The sequence below is a fragment of the Paralichthys olivaceus genome, chromosome 12 (genome assembly GCF_024713975.1).
Source record: "Paralichthys olivaceus isolate ysfri-2021 chromosome 12, ASM2471397v2, whole genome shotgun sequence".
Taxonomy (NCBI): Eukaryota; Metazoa; Chordata; class Actinopteri; order Pleuronectiformes; family Paralichthyidae; genus Paralichthys; species Paralichthys olivaceus.
The window spans coordinates 21,607,350-21,623,323 of record NC_091104.1 but is presented as its reverse complement, the minus strand read 5'-3'; the positions used below and the strand labels follow the sequence as shown (position 1 = coordinate 21,623,323).

The 15,974-nt window shown below is 40.9% G+C and overlaps 1 protein-coding gene across 4 annotated transcripts in view; it reads left to right on the top strand.

Moving 5' to 3' along the window:
* Positions 1–96: 96 nt before the first annotated feature.
* The window catches only part of LOC109628256 (CAP-Gly domain-containing linker protein 4), a 31,777-nt gene continuing 15,899 nt past the window's right edge, over positions 97–15,974 (top strand). Inside the window, exons 1-7 of one of the 4 annotated variants that reach the window (XM_020085277.2) lie at positions 97–216; positions 4,353–4,499; positions 5,092–5,231; positions 5,620–5,713; positions 5,920–6,081; positions 10,423–10,541; positions 14,411–14,659. In XM_020085277.2, the coding sequence (XP_019940836.2) occupies positions 4,373–4,499; positions 5,092–5,231; positions 5,620–5,713; positions 5,920–6,081; positions 10,423–10,541; positions 14,411–14,659 (891 nt within the window). In that variant the 5' untranslated portion in view covers positions 97–216; positions 4,353–4,372. Of the gene's footprint in view, positions 217–455; positions 477–694; positions 715–2,996; positions 3,163–4,352; positions 4,500–5,091; positions 5,232–5,619; positions 5,714–5,919; positions 6,082–10,422; positions 10,542–14,410; positions 14,660–15,974 lie in introns of those variants that run through there. The other 3 variants (XM_069535303.1, XM_069535304.1, XM_069535302.1) reach the window with 3 other exon arrangements.

Sequence of the window (15,974 nt, the reverse complement as noted above, 5' to 3'; positions counted from 1 at the left end):
TTATTAGTTTTTTGAATCATAGTTTCATCCTATACAGTCTATGGTTTCATCACATTTATTCTGAAGACAGGAAGTGCACAATGAAGGCCCTTTATTCTGAAAGCTGACACCGGATGTCGTGTAGTCACACAGCTTAAACACCACTGACGGAATTCATTCCTCTGGATCTCTGATCATTTTCCTCATGAGCGACCTGAGACGAGCGGCAAGGTCAAGGTAACATGGACGTCTTCCGCCGCACTGTGCTGAACACCTCGCCTCATAACTGTGTGACTCACCCCTCTCTCCTGTCGCTACGCGGGTTCGAAGCAGTTCGGGAGGTTCGGGCTAATATTCGGGCTGGATATCAGTCACATCGCAGCTAACGCGAGGAGGCGCTTCATCATCTCTCCGCACAAGTTTATCCACAATTCACGAGCATTGAACCTCGGGCTGCTCACTCCGTAACCCCAGGCTGCAGTAGAAACACCTGTGTGGTCAGTGTGTGTGTGTGTGTGCGTGCACCAGAGCCTTTGGAACATGCTAACAGTTCCCTGTCAGCTCGCTGGGCTGAGTTGTGTCAGCGGCAGAAGTTAACCAGGAGAGAGCCTGTGATGAGCTAGCATCACAGGCGTGTGAGAGGAGGGAGTGGTCGTCGCTGCTCCCTGGGTCTGCCTCCTCAGCTGCACCGCTAGCTAACTGCTACAGCAGAGATCCAGGCTAAAGCTTGAGAAAGTGAGCGTCAGTCAGCCCAGTGTGGTGATATGTCCACCAGCACCGTGTCTGCTGCTGCACTGTGTGCACATCTGTTCATATCCAGACATATTCATGTGGCTATTTGTGAAAAACTAGTCTGAGGTGAAGCCTGTAAATGATTTGGGTGCATACAGGTGTTCTCAGTTATTCATGAAGGAGAGCTCTGTTGAGGGTGACTGCATGGATTAATAACACAAATGATCATCTGCTTAGGATAAAACACCCTTTTCACAGCAGACATTTTGACACTGCGGTCAAGTGAGCAGACGTTCGTCTTTTCCTGATTTCAAGTGCGCCCGTATTACAGAATGTATGGCAAATGCATGATACGGAGCGAGCAAACCTATTACTCTACTGTAAAATCCCTTTGATCCATAATTCTGACCAAGGTTTGTACACTTGATCTCAGGACCATCCTGACTGTTCACTCACTCAGTATCAAGCATATTTACTGTATATCAAGTGTACAAACCTTTGTCAGAAATTATGGATCAAAGAGATTTTACAGTTGAGTAAATATTGCGCATAATGCCTTTTTCAATTCAAAATAATGAACTTTGAGGCTGAACTGCTCCAAAATGATACAGTAAATATGCTTGATACTGAGTGAGTGAACAGTCAGGATGGTCCTGAGATCAAGTGTATCAATCTTTGTCAGAAATTATGGATCAAGCAATGAGCTTGATTTATAATTATTTTCTGTTCTCATAGTGAATGAATGCTTGTATGCACTGCCACAATCCTACAACCAGGGACATTGCAACAGACTGGACAAAGGAAGAAGTTGGCTGTGGCCCCCAAGCTAAAAGGGGGCCCCTGAAAACAGCTGATCCACAGCATCGACAATTTTGCCAGAACCTCTTTAATTCTATGATCGGCTATGTACTGGAGGCTGCATTAACATCGTAGTCGGAAACCCCCTGATGAAGCCCCCTACCACTTGCTTTCTGCCAAAATCCTCATAATTTTAGGCTTGGTTGAAAATTAGAATGTCTACCATAAATAATGTTTTATTTTATTTTATTAGTAAGCTTGACCTTTTATCTTTTGTGTTTAATCGCTTTTTTTGTTTAATCTTTATTTCTGTGCCATTGGGGGCTAGCAAAGTAGGAATTTCATTGTACGTTGTGACATCTGGTTTTATTGCGCATGTAGCAATGAAGACTATTGGACAACAAACTTTGCTGCTTAAATGAATGTTGTGTTCAAAGACACTTCAAGTCTAAACGGCTGTTTTGCTATCAAGCAGTGGGTGCTGAAACGTTCAGGAGGTCAGTTTGAAATATGTCATGGTATTGTCTCTGCATTAGCAGTGAGGATGGGAGCAGGATGACATCATTGGTCAGACAAACAAGAGGCTTATTGCTTAACTAGGACATTGTCACACTGCAAAGTCCTAATCTCTGGATAGCCAGTCAGTGACCTCTGAGAAGCACAGGGAACTTATCGTCTCACTTCTGTCAGCAGCATAAACAGCAAGAGTATAGTCACAAGTTTATATTAAGGGAATTATAACTATCAATTACTCATAGGAATTGATAACGAAATAGATATTGAGCTGAAAGTAAGATGGTACATCACCTTTTCGGGGCAGCATGATTTCCTTTCCTTTCGTAGAAGGATGATCCCCTCTATCCCATGTGAAGTAATATAAAAAAGGAAGCACCTTTCCTGAGCATTTAAAGAAATTCAACCAGCTCTTACGATTGCTGCCACTTAAATACCTCTGGGTCTTTTCATTTAACTAGAAACTTTCCAAGCTGAAAACAGTATGCCACCACAGCCAGTGTCTCTTAGTGGTGCTTTAACTGGGTGAATGCCTGATGGACAGTGGCCTTTACAGTGAAGCACACTCGTCAAAGTCACGAACACCACTTTGCTGCCCTTAAAGCTGTGTGTGTTTGCACTGTCACCCCACAGCCACATTCTCTGCACTGTGGGTCTTAATGGTTTACTTGTCAGAAGAGGATGTGGGGGGGGTCAGTCGTGCACTTGGCAGGAAAGTGAGAGTGACATTCCAGCTGGAGAGAGTCAGAAGTGACAACACTGTCCCTTGAAAGTGTCCAGGCTGTGAATAGCTTCTGACCTGGGAGTCAAGGATCAACTCTCTGCCTCTGATTGGCTTACACTGATATTCTCACCTAACTCCAACAAATCATCAACCTTCGTGTCTAAACCTATTCCAGTCAGAGACAGGTTAGGGGCAGGTCTGCTTCCAACTAGAGTGGGAAAAGAATCAAGCAGGATCAACAGGGTCTAACAAGAGACAGGGATCGTGTTGTTGGAGGTTGAGATGTTCTTTGTGCTTGAAAGTTGGTGTGTGAAGCAGCTCGGATGGAGACAGTCTGTGTCTGTAGATTTTAACTTAGCTGGTCTGTGATGCTCTCATGGAGACCATCAAGAAAAACGATGAAGAGGAGGATGACAGTGAGTGTTGGTTGGGAAGACGTTATGTTCAGTATTTTATTTTCAGACTTGGGTGTGTGCAAGTGTTTCTTTCATTGGCTGTCTTTGGGACACATTTCACACTAAATATCAGTTGTTGACAGTTTGTCCAACTGGGGACAAAAGCTGTTTCCCCCATTTGTGAAAATGCTGTTGTGTGGGTCCGTGCTCAGTCTCAAGTTTCTGCTTCCTGTTTTTCTTTTACAGTGTCATATAGTTAGTCCTGTATATCAGATCATCTTGTTGGTTTGGCAGCTTAGATCTGTCTTTACCTATAATCCTCAAGTATTTAGTTCTGCATTGGACTGCACACAGCCCCAGTATGCACCCTCCTGTTTGCTGAATTGCTTAAAGGTCTATTGTGTAAGATTTAAGTGAAAGGGAACTATTGGCAGAAATTTAATGCAGAATAATCCTTATGATGTTTTCACTAGTTTGTTTCATCTAAATTGAAGTTTTCTTTACCCCAGAAAAGACCATTTATATTTAGGTACTTTATATTTACATGGAGGGGGTCCTCTCTGTGGAGGTGGACATGTTTTTTACTGTCGTCCAAACTGGACAACAGTAAAACCTTTTGAGTTTTTATGACAACTGAAGGCTACCACAGGTTCTCTTTCATGTTTGGAAGGGGAGGTCGAGTCTTCAGCTGCAACATACAATTCAACACTAGATATCACAAAGTTCTACTCACTGAAGCTTTAATCTGTCAAAATACCACAGCATATAAAATGTGTAATGCAACTTTGAATGTTTTGTTGCAATTTAAATATTAAATTTATCAGAAGAATCAGAAGCTGCAATACTGTAACATGAAATCATGAAATTGTGAAATCACTGTACTTTGTCCAGTTTGTTTCACTTCATGTCTTTGATTAAATAAATGTATAGCGAATAAGAATACCCTGATGTAAACAATATTAAGGATGTGTGTTATGATATTTTATTTAATGAATACATTTTATCCAAGTCAGTTTGAGGTTTAGTCAGATGCAGTTTTCGGAGTAGGATACATTACTAACTGTTAGTACTCAAGAGCTCACTGTTTTAGCAGGGTGTTGTCAGGTCACCTAAAAACCTGAGTCTCCTCACAAAAGAAGCGTAGTTCTCATTGGTTCCTTGTAATTAGACCCACTTGTATGCTCAGAATAGGATTTCTAATATCGTTGCAGCCACAGGCCCTGAGGGGGAGATGACAAAGGAGGATGTTTCAGAGCCTGTGGATGGAGAGACCGTCCTGGGCTGTGACACCAGACTGTCTTCCCATCAGCGCACGGTTATCCACCTGGTGGCCTCCGCACCCATGCCCAGTGACTATGGTGAGGATCAACACACACGTGCACATAAATGCCCTCATTTTGTGCTTACGTCACCCAGGGAGGTGTGTGACATTTCAATAAATACACATGATGCAGAACTGCTCTCACACGATTTGGAAACTGTTTCCAAAGCATTTTTTATCATGTAGTTAATAATAATCAGCTGATGACAAATTGAACACTTTATCAGTAATTTCTGAATCAATCGATTAGTGCAGCATTAGGTGACTAATCAATATTCTGGCAGTAAAAATACACTCTGAAATAATGATGATCCTGACAGGAAGGCACACTCTGTTGTAGGTTGTAGGCAAAGCTTATTTGTTTTCAACCACGGTCTCTAATGCTCCATCCACAGTCACATCTGATTTCATTAGCCTCTGCAGGCACGGCAAGGGCATTTCCCAATATCAGTAATATGACTGAACAGATTGAGCTGTCTGCTGCAGTAAGTTAATGTATGTCTGTGCAGAAGGGTTTTATACATGCTTTTCTTCACATGCACGGAGAAAAAGGAACATGGAGCTCATATGGTGAATTTAAATCACATTGGAGATGTTTGTTTTGTTTTTCTCTTTCCTACCACCTCCAGAGTTCTCCTTCTTTGACCCCAGTGAGCTGCAGTGTAGGGAGGTTCTTCTGGATCCCAGCACCACAATCCCAGAGCTGTTCGCTGTCCTCAGGCAGTGGGTGCCCCAGGTTCAGAAGAATATTGACCTCATTGGCAATGAGGTGATGCATCCTTTTTATTTATCATACTAATACTGGCGAATTACATCTCTATCTGTACTTTGATACTTTTAAAAAGCAACAACGATAGTCTGAATCTATTTTATGGTTGTTTGTGGAAGCTCTACCAACTGTTCCCAAACTACCTCCACTCGACAAGAGTATCTGCAATGCAGTTATGTTTTGCAGGAAGCACAACATATTTTTTTCTCACTTAATAACTTCTAGCTTTAGAAACAGATGCCTTGTTTCAATGTTGGTTAATGTAACAATTCTGCTCCAGATTTGAAGATGAGTAAAGTTATGAGATGTGCTGCTCACTTCATTTATCAGATCAGTGTTCGTGAGATGAGAGGATAACACGATGACGCTATATATCTTGTCTGCACAGATCTTAAAGAGAGGCTGTGGTGTGAATGATCGAGACGGACTGACAGATATGAGCCTTCTGCACTACTGCTGCAAGGCTGGGGCCCCGGGCATCGGTTAGTATTAACTGGAGTGAAGAATAAATAGTCAAGTACGCTGTGAAGTACACATACATTGTTGTGTGTTAGTATTCTCTCACTACTCTCACAACTGAACATAATCCTTTATGACTCAGTAAGTAAGTTATCAGACTTACTTGTCTTTTTACACCATCCCTCTTTTCCTCAGACACACATAATTGCATCCCTCCTCTGTTCTCCAGGTGATGCAGACACAGCAGCCAGCTTTGCCCGCCAGCTCCTCATCCTGGGTGCTGATCCTAACCTCCGTTCACGCTGGACTAACATGAGGGCCCTGCACTACGCTGCGTACTTCGATGTTCCCCAGCTTATCCGGGTCGTGTTGCAGGCCTCCCAGCTTGGAGGTGAGAGACGGGCAAAGTTCGCCCCATCAGTCAGGGCAGACGTTTTTGTTTTCAAAACCAACTGCTTTAAGGATTAAGAATGTAGGAATTTATCTTTTCCCTTTAGTGAACTTACTAAGTTTATTGGTTGCACTCACAGCAACCATATTTAACCCCTTCAGTGCAGCCTGGCTTTATGTTGCTTATCATATTCAGTTCTTGTTAAATATTAGTCAGAGAGGTGACTGTAGTTTGTGATGCTTTTGCATTATGTGTTTTTTCCTCAACTGTCCTTTCCATGTTTTTTTAACATGGTGGAGGCCTCTGGGTTCTTATTCTGCAGTGTGAAGTGTAGTTAACTTATGGCCTCAAATTGGAGTCAAAAAGATTTTGAGCTTGTAATGTTCAAAAATAATTCTAAAGTTTGTAATAGTAAAGCAGCCTTTGTAAACCTGTAATATACTGAGGATCCAATCACAAAGCAGAGTCCAGTCAGAGGGCTGGAGGTGTGTGTCCGGGTGCCACTTGATATGTGTTCAAACGTACCTACGCCAATGTCTTGAAAATCTGTTACACCTCTTATGACCTGTTCTCTGTTCAGAATGTAAAAAGAATCTCCTTTCCTAATAATTATTCCTTCACCCGAAGAAAAACGTCACAAGATCAAGGATAGATGTGAAGGAGATTTGTTTGTGACTTCAGATTCACACACTGTGTGGGCAGATGGAGCGTCTTCTTCTTTTGTATCTCTACACATGTGCACAAAAACACGTTTGTTCAATTTATACAAAAAAACGCACTTTTTTCATGAGTGGTGAATTTACTCAGTCTTTTTACAAATCGTTTCTACACAAACTGAATTTCTCATGTTCACAAACATTGTTGAAAAGCAGTTACTACAAACGCTGAATTAACACCATAAGCTGCTCAAATGTTTTTGAACTTGAGCCGATGCTTTCTGCAGATTTATAATAAATCTTTCATTAGTCTCTCATTTCACACCTGTATTGAGTCCAGTTTATAAAAATCACTCAACAGCAGATTAAGCCTTGTGGATGGTGCTTGAGCTAAGATGAATAAGAATAAAGGGAAAAGCACTGTACACTGCATACTATGTGTGTCTGACTGAAAACTTGCCTCAGTGAATACATATTGCACAGATAAGTGTATGTGGATTAGTGGATGGGTTCGTGGTGAAATAGGTCCTTAATGTGTAAAATATAAATTAGATTCTCTAAAATTTTAAAGACAAATATATAGAATCTTGTGCATTCCTGCGAGGAGCACTCATTCAGCTCAGCTGGGCGCATCATTGAATCCAGACAGAGTCTAACTTTTTGTGTGGTTTGCAATTACTAGTCAATGAAAACAACGGGCCCTTTTTTTGGACCAAAGCACCCCGTGCAAACTGCAATCTAATGTCCAGTACGCAGGGAGGTGTCTGTGCACATTTGTTACGACAGTGACAGGATACACCTGGCTCATCTAAAAACGGGAAGAGATTGAGATGTACTGGGTGTGTTAGCAGCTTACCCTTCCCAATCATTTGTTTTGTATTGGGAGATAGATACTTTATAGATTTACCCTGTGACAGCCCCCCTCCTCTCTCTCTTTCACCGAAATGACACTACACTGTGCTCTCTCTCCTTAAAGGGAAGGCTAAGGGAGGTATAAAACCATGTCAATTCCCATCACTAACACATCCCAATCTGTTCCTGTTTCCAGATGCACCAGACGCATCCTGTCACCAAAATACCAAATGCACATGATAATAGGTCCATGTGTTTTTTTGACTATTAATTGCCCACGTTTCCACCACAGTGCGGCCTCAGTGCAGACAGTGTGTGTCAAACTAAAGCTCATTATAGAGGCTACATCAAGTGAAATGTTTCATCGCTCATCCCAGAGGGTGTTCAGTTCACCAGCTCAGCTCTTGTTGGTAAAGAACAGATTCATTCATATGTATATCACCATCTAGCAGCACATTTTCCATAAACCTAATGTCAATTCTACTATGTACATTTGCAGATGTTGCAATGGCAGCCTTTATCTCATCCACCTTTGTCATTCCTCTAATGCTTTATGGTGTGTCTCTTATGGAGTCAACTGTGATTTTATATCTCATCGGTCAACTCTTTTGGTCCTGTTTGACCTTATTCTTGCATTAGTAAAAGTGGCCTTTTGTTGTTGGGGGCTAATCTGCAACGTGATCTACACAGTGCAGGTCTTTGGTCCGTGTCAGCCTTTTCATACCTCAAACAAGTTCATGCAACAGTTCTAGTTTTCTCTCTCTCAGTTACAATGTTCTAATTTTGTGTTGGATGGTCAAAGTCCTTGGGTTCAGTGTGTTCTGTGTTACATTCGCTCTGGATCAGGAGGACACACCCCAGCTGGGCCCCAGAATGTTAGGGACACACACTCAGGTCAGATCAGCCTGTGGTGAGCCTGTCTTATCAGAGGGTATCTTGTGATATAAAAAGGTTGAAAAACCTGATGATGCTAATGCACACAACTGATCATATGTCCCTAACATCCAGTGGTGGTCGCTAACATCTGCTGATGATCCCTGATATCTGCTTGTGGTTGGTAACTTAACATCAAACTAGTGAAGACCCTCAAACATACAAGGAATACTCACATGCTCTGTTACACTACCTTTATAAAAATAAGCTTAAACTCATTCACCATTAATTCTGTTTCGGGATCTTGACGTGTTCCCTGAGGTGCTTAGTTAAGCTTGACGTGCTTCCTCCTATTATGTGAAGAACTCTGCGGCCCTGTTTGCATGTGTTTTGGGTTGTCTAAGGTGTCCCTGATGATCTTCGTCAAATGCAAGAATATATATTTCTTTATAACTGGACCTGTTGCTGCACCTAATAAGCTGCCTTCTTCTTCTTATCAATTTGGCAACAGACTAGAATTCTTTTTCTTATTATTCTGCCCTCATCAGTCTAGGAAGAATCACATCTCTTAGGATACAAGTCAAAAACATGTAATGTCAGACTTTTGGAATCGCCTGTGCTATAAATTCAGGATATAATTAAGTTGTGAATGAATATTGTAAACTTACATTGTGGACCACCTTGATAACATCTGCCTGTTGCTGGGGCAGTGACTCATCAATGGACCTGGGGCCTGTCTCTAGATGCTCATTAGTAAATACTACCCATTACTGAAGTGTAACATGAGTAATCATAGGTCAGACCGTGCCCATATTTGAGTTTGGCCTTCATGTTGATCTCATGTTTTTGTGTCTGTATCTTACACACTTGTGATGCTGTTGTGTTGACAAAAATTCAGATTAAATCATTCCATGTACTAGTTTGAAGGGAGGGCCCAGGATTTACTCAGGAAATTTGAGATAACTGAAAACTACATAGAACCGGCTCTTGAATGAGCCTGTTTTATCGTCTCAACTTCTTTCCTGTTAATTCAGCAAAGTCTCTCAGATTCTGGTTTGTTCATTATGCACCTTTTGAGATTTTGCTCTTTGATAAGCCCAATAATTCTGGTGGTGCTTAAACCTCCAAGCAGCTATGATCAAGTGCGTTCCCAGCAATCTGTTCAAACACATGGTGTAGTGGAGGCAGTGATGCATGCGCCTGGTAATGTAGCAATACAGAGTCAGGTCAGTTCTCTGCAGGAGCAGCAATCCCACTTTTCTGGCGACAGAGCATAAGTAATGGTCTGTAATGGTTAAGCCCTGTTCAGACTTTGTATTAACATGCGTCTCAGGTGATCCTATCACAAGTGGACAGCTCTCTGTACAGGTGTGAACGCACCTAGGACACTTCGAGGACGCATCTGAGATCAGATCACTCGGAACACATTCAGAGCTTGTCTGGGACACATGTTGCCACAATGTTTAGGAAGTGTCAACCCAATTGATTTATTTGGGGCCACTATAACAGGATTAACTTTGACCACCACATAATAATGACTTTTTTATTCAAATTGCTTTAACTTACTTAATTGTAGAGCTGCCACAGCGCACTGATTGTCTTAGCCCCACCTGGCTTCACTCTCTCTCTCCCTGTCACCTGAATAAAATGACAAGTGACTCATCTGTACAGTCAGACTGGCTAAAAACAACATAATGGGCTCTTTGCAAACATAACTGACACACGTTTATTTGCATATAGAGCAGGGAAGTGAGTTCCAATCATAAGAAATATGTGTGGAGGCATTCTAATGCCAGATAAGGCAAACTTGTGCTTGTGCTTCTCTGTGATCGGATCTGTCGAGGAGGATGTTAATACCCGGTCTGATCAGGGCCTCAGTGTCATGAGGTATTTGTAAAAAAAAATTATAGAAGACAACACCTCAAGTGTATGATGCAAGTCTCTCCTCACTTTTTTGTAGAGGTAGATGCCACCTGCAGTGACTTTGATTTTGGCACCGCCCTTCACATTGCTGCATCCAACCTGTGCACATCAGCTGTCAAATGTCTCCTGGAGCTTGGAGCCAACCCAGCTTTCAGAGTAAGTGGCATTGTTCTCCTACACACAGTCGCATAGTAATGCCATGCAATGTTATCAAATTTCTTTCTTTCATTAAAAAAGCCACAAAAAGTTTAATTGCATGCTTTCACATATTTGAAGACGACAGTTGGTGCATTAGTTGGTGCATTCGACAGATATACATACAGACCTAAATATTTTTTCCCATCGTCACAACAATCTCTTCTGAAGCTTCATGAGATGAGAACCTTACTACTGAGATTTCCTCACATTGCTCGCCTGCAGTGCTGCTGGTTCATTTCACTTGGTTGAAAGGTTCTTCTATATTTGCTACAGATAGTACAAAATCTGAGAGAACATCATGACACACCATCACGCCTGACGACCTCTCTCAAATCTTAAAATGATATATTTTTCTTGAGCTGCACCATCATTTCAGTCCAGTAAAATATATGCAGTTTCATTTATCACTCCTTCTACTGTCATATATACCTTATTTTTCTGTCCCTTACTTAAATCTATAGAATATAACAAGTGCTGCTGCTATTTTATTCTCAATCAGTTATTAAATGCATTTTTTAGTTAGAAAAACAATTTTCCCCAGCACAAGTTGTCATCATTAAATTACTTGATATTACCAAAGAAATGTTAATGATAGAAATTTCAAATAGCAGCAAATCCACAGTAGACTGCAAACAGTGACTGGTTTTGTTAAATCACTAACTTGCATTTTTATAATGCAGTCAAATACAACACGGCCACAAACTGCAGTCAAAACATAAACAATCATGTTATTGAATATGCCTCTTTCTAAACGAAACATTCTAAACCTCACCTCTCAAGTTGTTTGTTTCACAGCTGTTGTTTTGGATTTCATTCGATCGTAGGAGTTGTTGATACTACGTCCGCCCCCTGGGTTTTCTCATAGAGGTCATCAGTCTGAATTCATTGAAAATAGAAAATTCACTCCCACAATTTTCCCACCCTTTCCTACATCCATTATTTCTTTACAGAAATGCGGCGGAGTCCTAATGCTGGGATAAGAACATAACACTGCAATCTTTTGATTGCTCTCTCAGGCATCATATTTATTTTATTTCAGATATGCAGTGATTTAGGCCGGCACATATCCTGGCATTTGGCGTTTTCTGACTCTGCTGGTAAATAACAGGATAGTTGGTTGAATACAGATGAGTTTTGAATATACTATATCAACCATTTGAGTATTTCTCAATCCTCAGTCTCTCAGTTTAATGCATTTTTTGGGAGGTTCGCTGAAAAGCACTGACCTGTTATGTCCACACCTTCTGTACTAGATGGCCAATTTCTCACTGTACCACAATGTATTGTTTATTGCATTTAGCATGTTTTTTTTAGATTCATTAATGCTGTGAACAGAAATGTTTCTTCCACTGGAGGTCACCAAAGCACTGCGCAGCATAATCTAATAACACCCTCTCTCACAGTTAAGTACAGTGGCACTTTATATTTCAGTAACCGAATGCAGAGCTTGGAGAGCGTGTAATCATTCTGCTGATATGAAGAAGCTTGAATTCTCAACGCTATATTTAAATAACTTCTGGGTTAGAGATGATGGTTATTCCTTAGTTTGCCAATCAAAAAATATTCTACCTTTGAGCCGAGATTATTTTCCGTCTGCTTTATTATTTAAGGTTGATCAAGTCTATGCTAATGTCAACTAGCTCCAGAGATGCTATGTGTTCTGCTGTTGCTGTCACTTTTTCCTCTCAGTAATCCTCTTTTAGATGGAGTGTACAAAGTGTTCGAAGCACATGACATAGAGTTTACTTCAGGGCAGTTCACTTCAAAAAGCACAGAACTTAGTTTGTATACTGGAACGTGTTTCTAAAGAGTGATTTACCTTGAAGTGAAAAACAACACATATTGCATCACTGTTGGCGACCTTTGTTAAAAGTATATACACGCACACCTGTGTACATTAATGAGTTGCAATGTGCTCAACTGTGTCATTTGCTTGAAAGAAATGCGTTGGTGGCCAACAGTGAAATAAACAGCATGATACCAGAGTCAACGAATTCATTTTAACATCACAGCAAACCTTGGATATGAACAGTGAAAAGTGTTATGAGGATGGAAAAATAAAAGTGACCTTTCATGCCTCCCTGAACACATATCTTACTGATTAATAGCTGTGAAAACATCATACTTCCAACAGTAGCAGGTTGCTGTGGTGGATTGCTGACTTGATTGTTCCAGTTTCAGATGTGCAGGAAAGTGAAAACGTCCCCTGGACATTTGACTGGTGGTTATACACTAAGGTGGCGGTTTATTAGGAACACCTAAGCTATAAGGAATGCAGTCTAATACAGCGGCCCTGCAGTGAATTCTGCCTTCATGATGTTCAGTCTGCATTGAAACTGTTTGAGAGGTGTTTTTGAGCCTGCAGTTTGAAGCGCTGTTGAATTGAATTGTGTTTAACACTGGCTTTTATTTTAACCACGAAATGGCAGCTGCTGAGGTGGAATATAAATCTGAGTTTGGTGATAAATGAATCTACTCTTACCCAGTCACATCACTGCTGTCATTGCTCTTAAACAGGGGAGCCACTCGCAGTGATGCATGTTAGCTGCTCAGCAAATGAAAAGACTGTTTCAGGAAATCATATTGTTGTCTGGAAGGCGCAGAGCAGCATGACCTGAAGACACCACACCTAAAATCTGCAGCCACAGGCAGGAGGTGTTGGTTTTTACTTTAGCAGTGATGATAAAAATAAATAATAAGAAATGTTGATAAGGCCATTTATGACTACATAAATCTGTTCCTGTTTCAATTTTATTCCAACTCTATGTCATGTCATAAATTCTTATATGATACAGTAAAATGTGACACCAGCATTCACACTGCAATGCATTTCAGTAATAAAACCTGACATGCTACCTTTGCTTAAAAGAAAATTGGAATAGAGGTTGTAACATACAGGATTGATGAGCTGCTGTAACCTGGCATCTCCCACTTAAACAAAACAATACAGAGTCGTAATGGGCCGGTCTGACGCCTGTAGTATTGTTGTTCTTCTTCCTAGTGGCCTTGTGTCATTTGTGTGTGATTTAATAAAGGTAAAGGTGATTACCTCGCACAATGACACTACGCTCCTCCCTTTAGGCTGCAGATTTTTAACGTCCTGCTGCCTTCATAAGGTTGCAGGGATTTAATGAAGTGAACTGTGGACTACAGGTACAATCACTAAGGCTCATCTACAGATAAACGCAGACTGATAAACAATTTACAGACCTTCCTGTCTTAATTGTGGAATTTTCTATTTACATTGCTCTTGTTGATTAGAAACAGTGGCAGTAGAGAGGTTCGGAGATGTCTATTCCCAGCACCATGAACCTGTACTTCCATGAAAACAGCCTCCACAGTCTCAGAAGACTGCTCATCAGATCAAATACGATTCTTTCAGGCCACTGTTGGCTGACACATTTAAGATACAACATGCGAACAACACGTCTCGGCAATGAAAGGTAGCTCCTTTTTTATGTTTTTTCAAGGACCACTCATATCATTGCTGGAGGGGATGGGAAAAAGAGTGTGCCCCAATTACTCCAGCACAATAGTGCCAAATTAGCTCCCTTGTCTGTCAGACTCCTGCAGCTATCTCCTCCTCCCTTTGCAGATCATCTTAACTCTCACTTGAATGCTGCTTGAACAAACGCCCATGTTGTGTGCCTCTGATAAAATTAAGATTCTGTTAGGGCAAACATCCTTGGTTCAGAAATGACAAAAGTTCATTTTATTTTACATATATTTGACATTTATTTGGCATACTAGTGAATACACAACCAAATTCACTTTGTTTCAACAGTTTGTAATAGTTTTTTGCGTTTTTTCTTGGTTTCCTCCCACAGAATGAAAAAGGACAGTGCCCTGCAGATGTGGTGCCTGACCCTCTTGACATGCCTGTGGAGATGGCAGATGCAGCCGCTGTGGCCAAAGAGCTCCGATCTTTGCTGAGCAAGGCTTTACCAAGACCCAGCTCTCCGCTGCCACTCACTCTGCACACCCAGACCCCTCCTGCCCTCTCCGATAAAGCCAGGATACAGCTCTCCACCATGGGAATCCGTCTCGGAGACCGTGTGGTGATAGCTGGACAGAAGGTGTGTGATAGTTCACTGTCAAAGGGCACGAGCATTTACGTATCTTCATTATTCCTTCATTTACAGTATTTTCAGACTTACTTGAAGATTTTCCTGAAAATACCCCCTCTTCTCCTCAGCTGTATCTCATAGTGATACAATAGAGGGACATTTCTCAGCACTATAATTATGACCTAATTATTAGTTGAATTCAAATGAGTGAACGTTTCTCCATTTAGATGGAGAAACTCAGTGAATAATACTGCTTTTAACTTGAGCTGTAGTCAACAGCATCTGGCTGCATAATGTAAAGTAGAAAAGGAAAATGTATACGCACAGCAAATTTCAGCAGCAAGGCAATTTAAAGTGCTCGACATAAGTTATAAAGTACATCCTGACAAATTTGAAACACAACACAAGAAAATACAAAAAATATGCATTTAGAATGAATTCAAGAGTCATTGAGAATTGTATAAATACTCATTCCTACTCAAATGGGTCAGACTATAAATGAGACCACATCCAATGAAATCTGGCCATCTGATAGCGATCTGTCAGTGAATAAAGGGCAAAAAGATTAAGATGTATTTTTCATTAATGAACAACATTGCCATACATTTTTACATTTTTAAATCAAATTGTGCCCTTTTATGATAGGTTGACAAAAATTATATATATATAAAAAATATAATAATAATATATTTTAAGTATAGTTGGAATAATGACGCAACTCACTTGAAAACTGGGTATTGTAATAGTCAAGTGTGTTCGGCAGGAACCCTGGAAAACATATCTGATAAACAAGAACAGACGTATCCAGTTTTCAGTGCTCTCCTCCCCGGAGTATCTCTTTCTTTTAATTATTGATATTTTCTGTTTGGAATGGTTCCCTGTTAATCACACCTCCAGTGAACATATGTTACCATTGAAAATCACGTAGAAAGTTCCAGATCTGACCCACTCAGACGGAATCTCCCATGTTGTTGCTTTCTTTCTTTTGTTGTTTGTTTGTTTGATTACCACCTGAAATTTGAATGAAAGGAGGTTGTGTGGGGATTTCTATGGTTTTCCAGTCGACAACTCTGTACAGGAGCCAGATCACCCAGTAGGATTCCGTAGTTCAGTAACAAAGGACATGATCCCCCAGCAGTTTTCCATTGTACAAACACTGTCAGATGTATTTGATGGAGCACCTGGACGAGCAGGAAGCACGTTAGGTGGGGACTGGAGCCAAACATCCAAATGTTCACACTTCCTCTGGTGATCCCTACAAAGACATTAAAAGGAGGCGGTCACAATCACTTACAGGTGTAAACAGCATAAAAATAGTAACTTG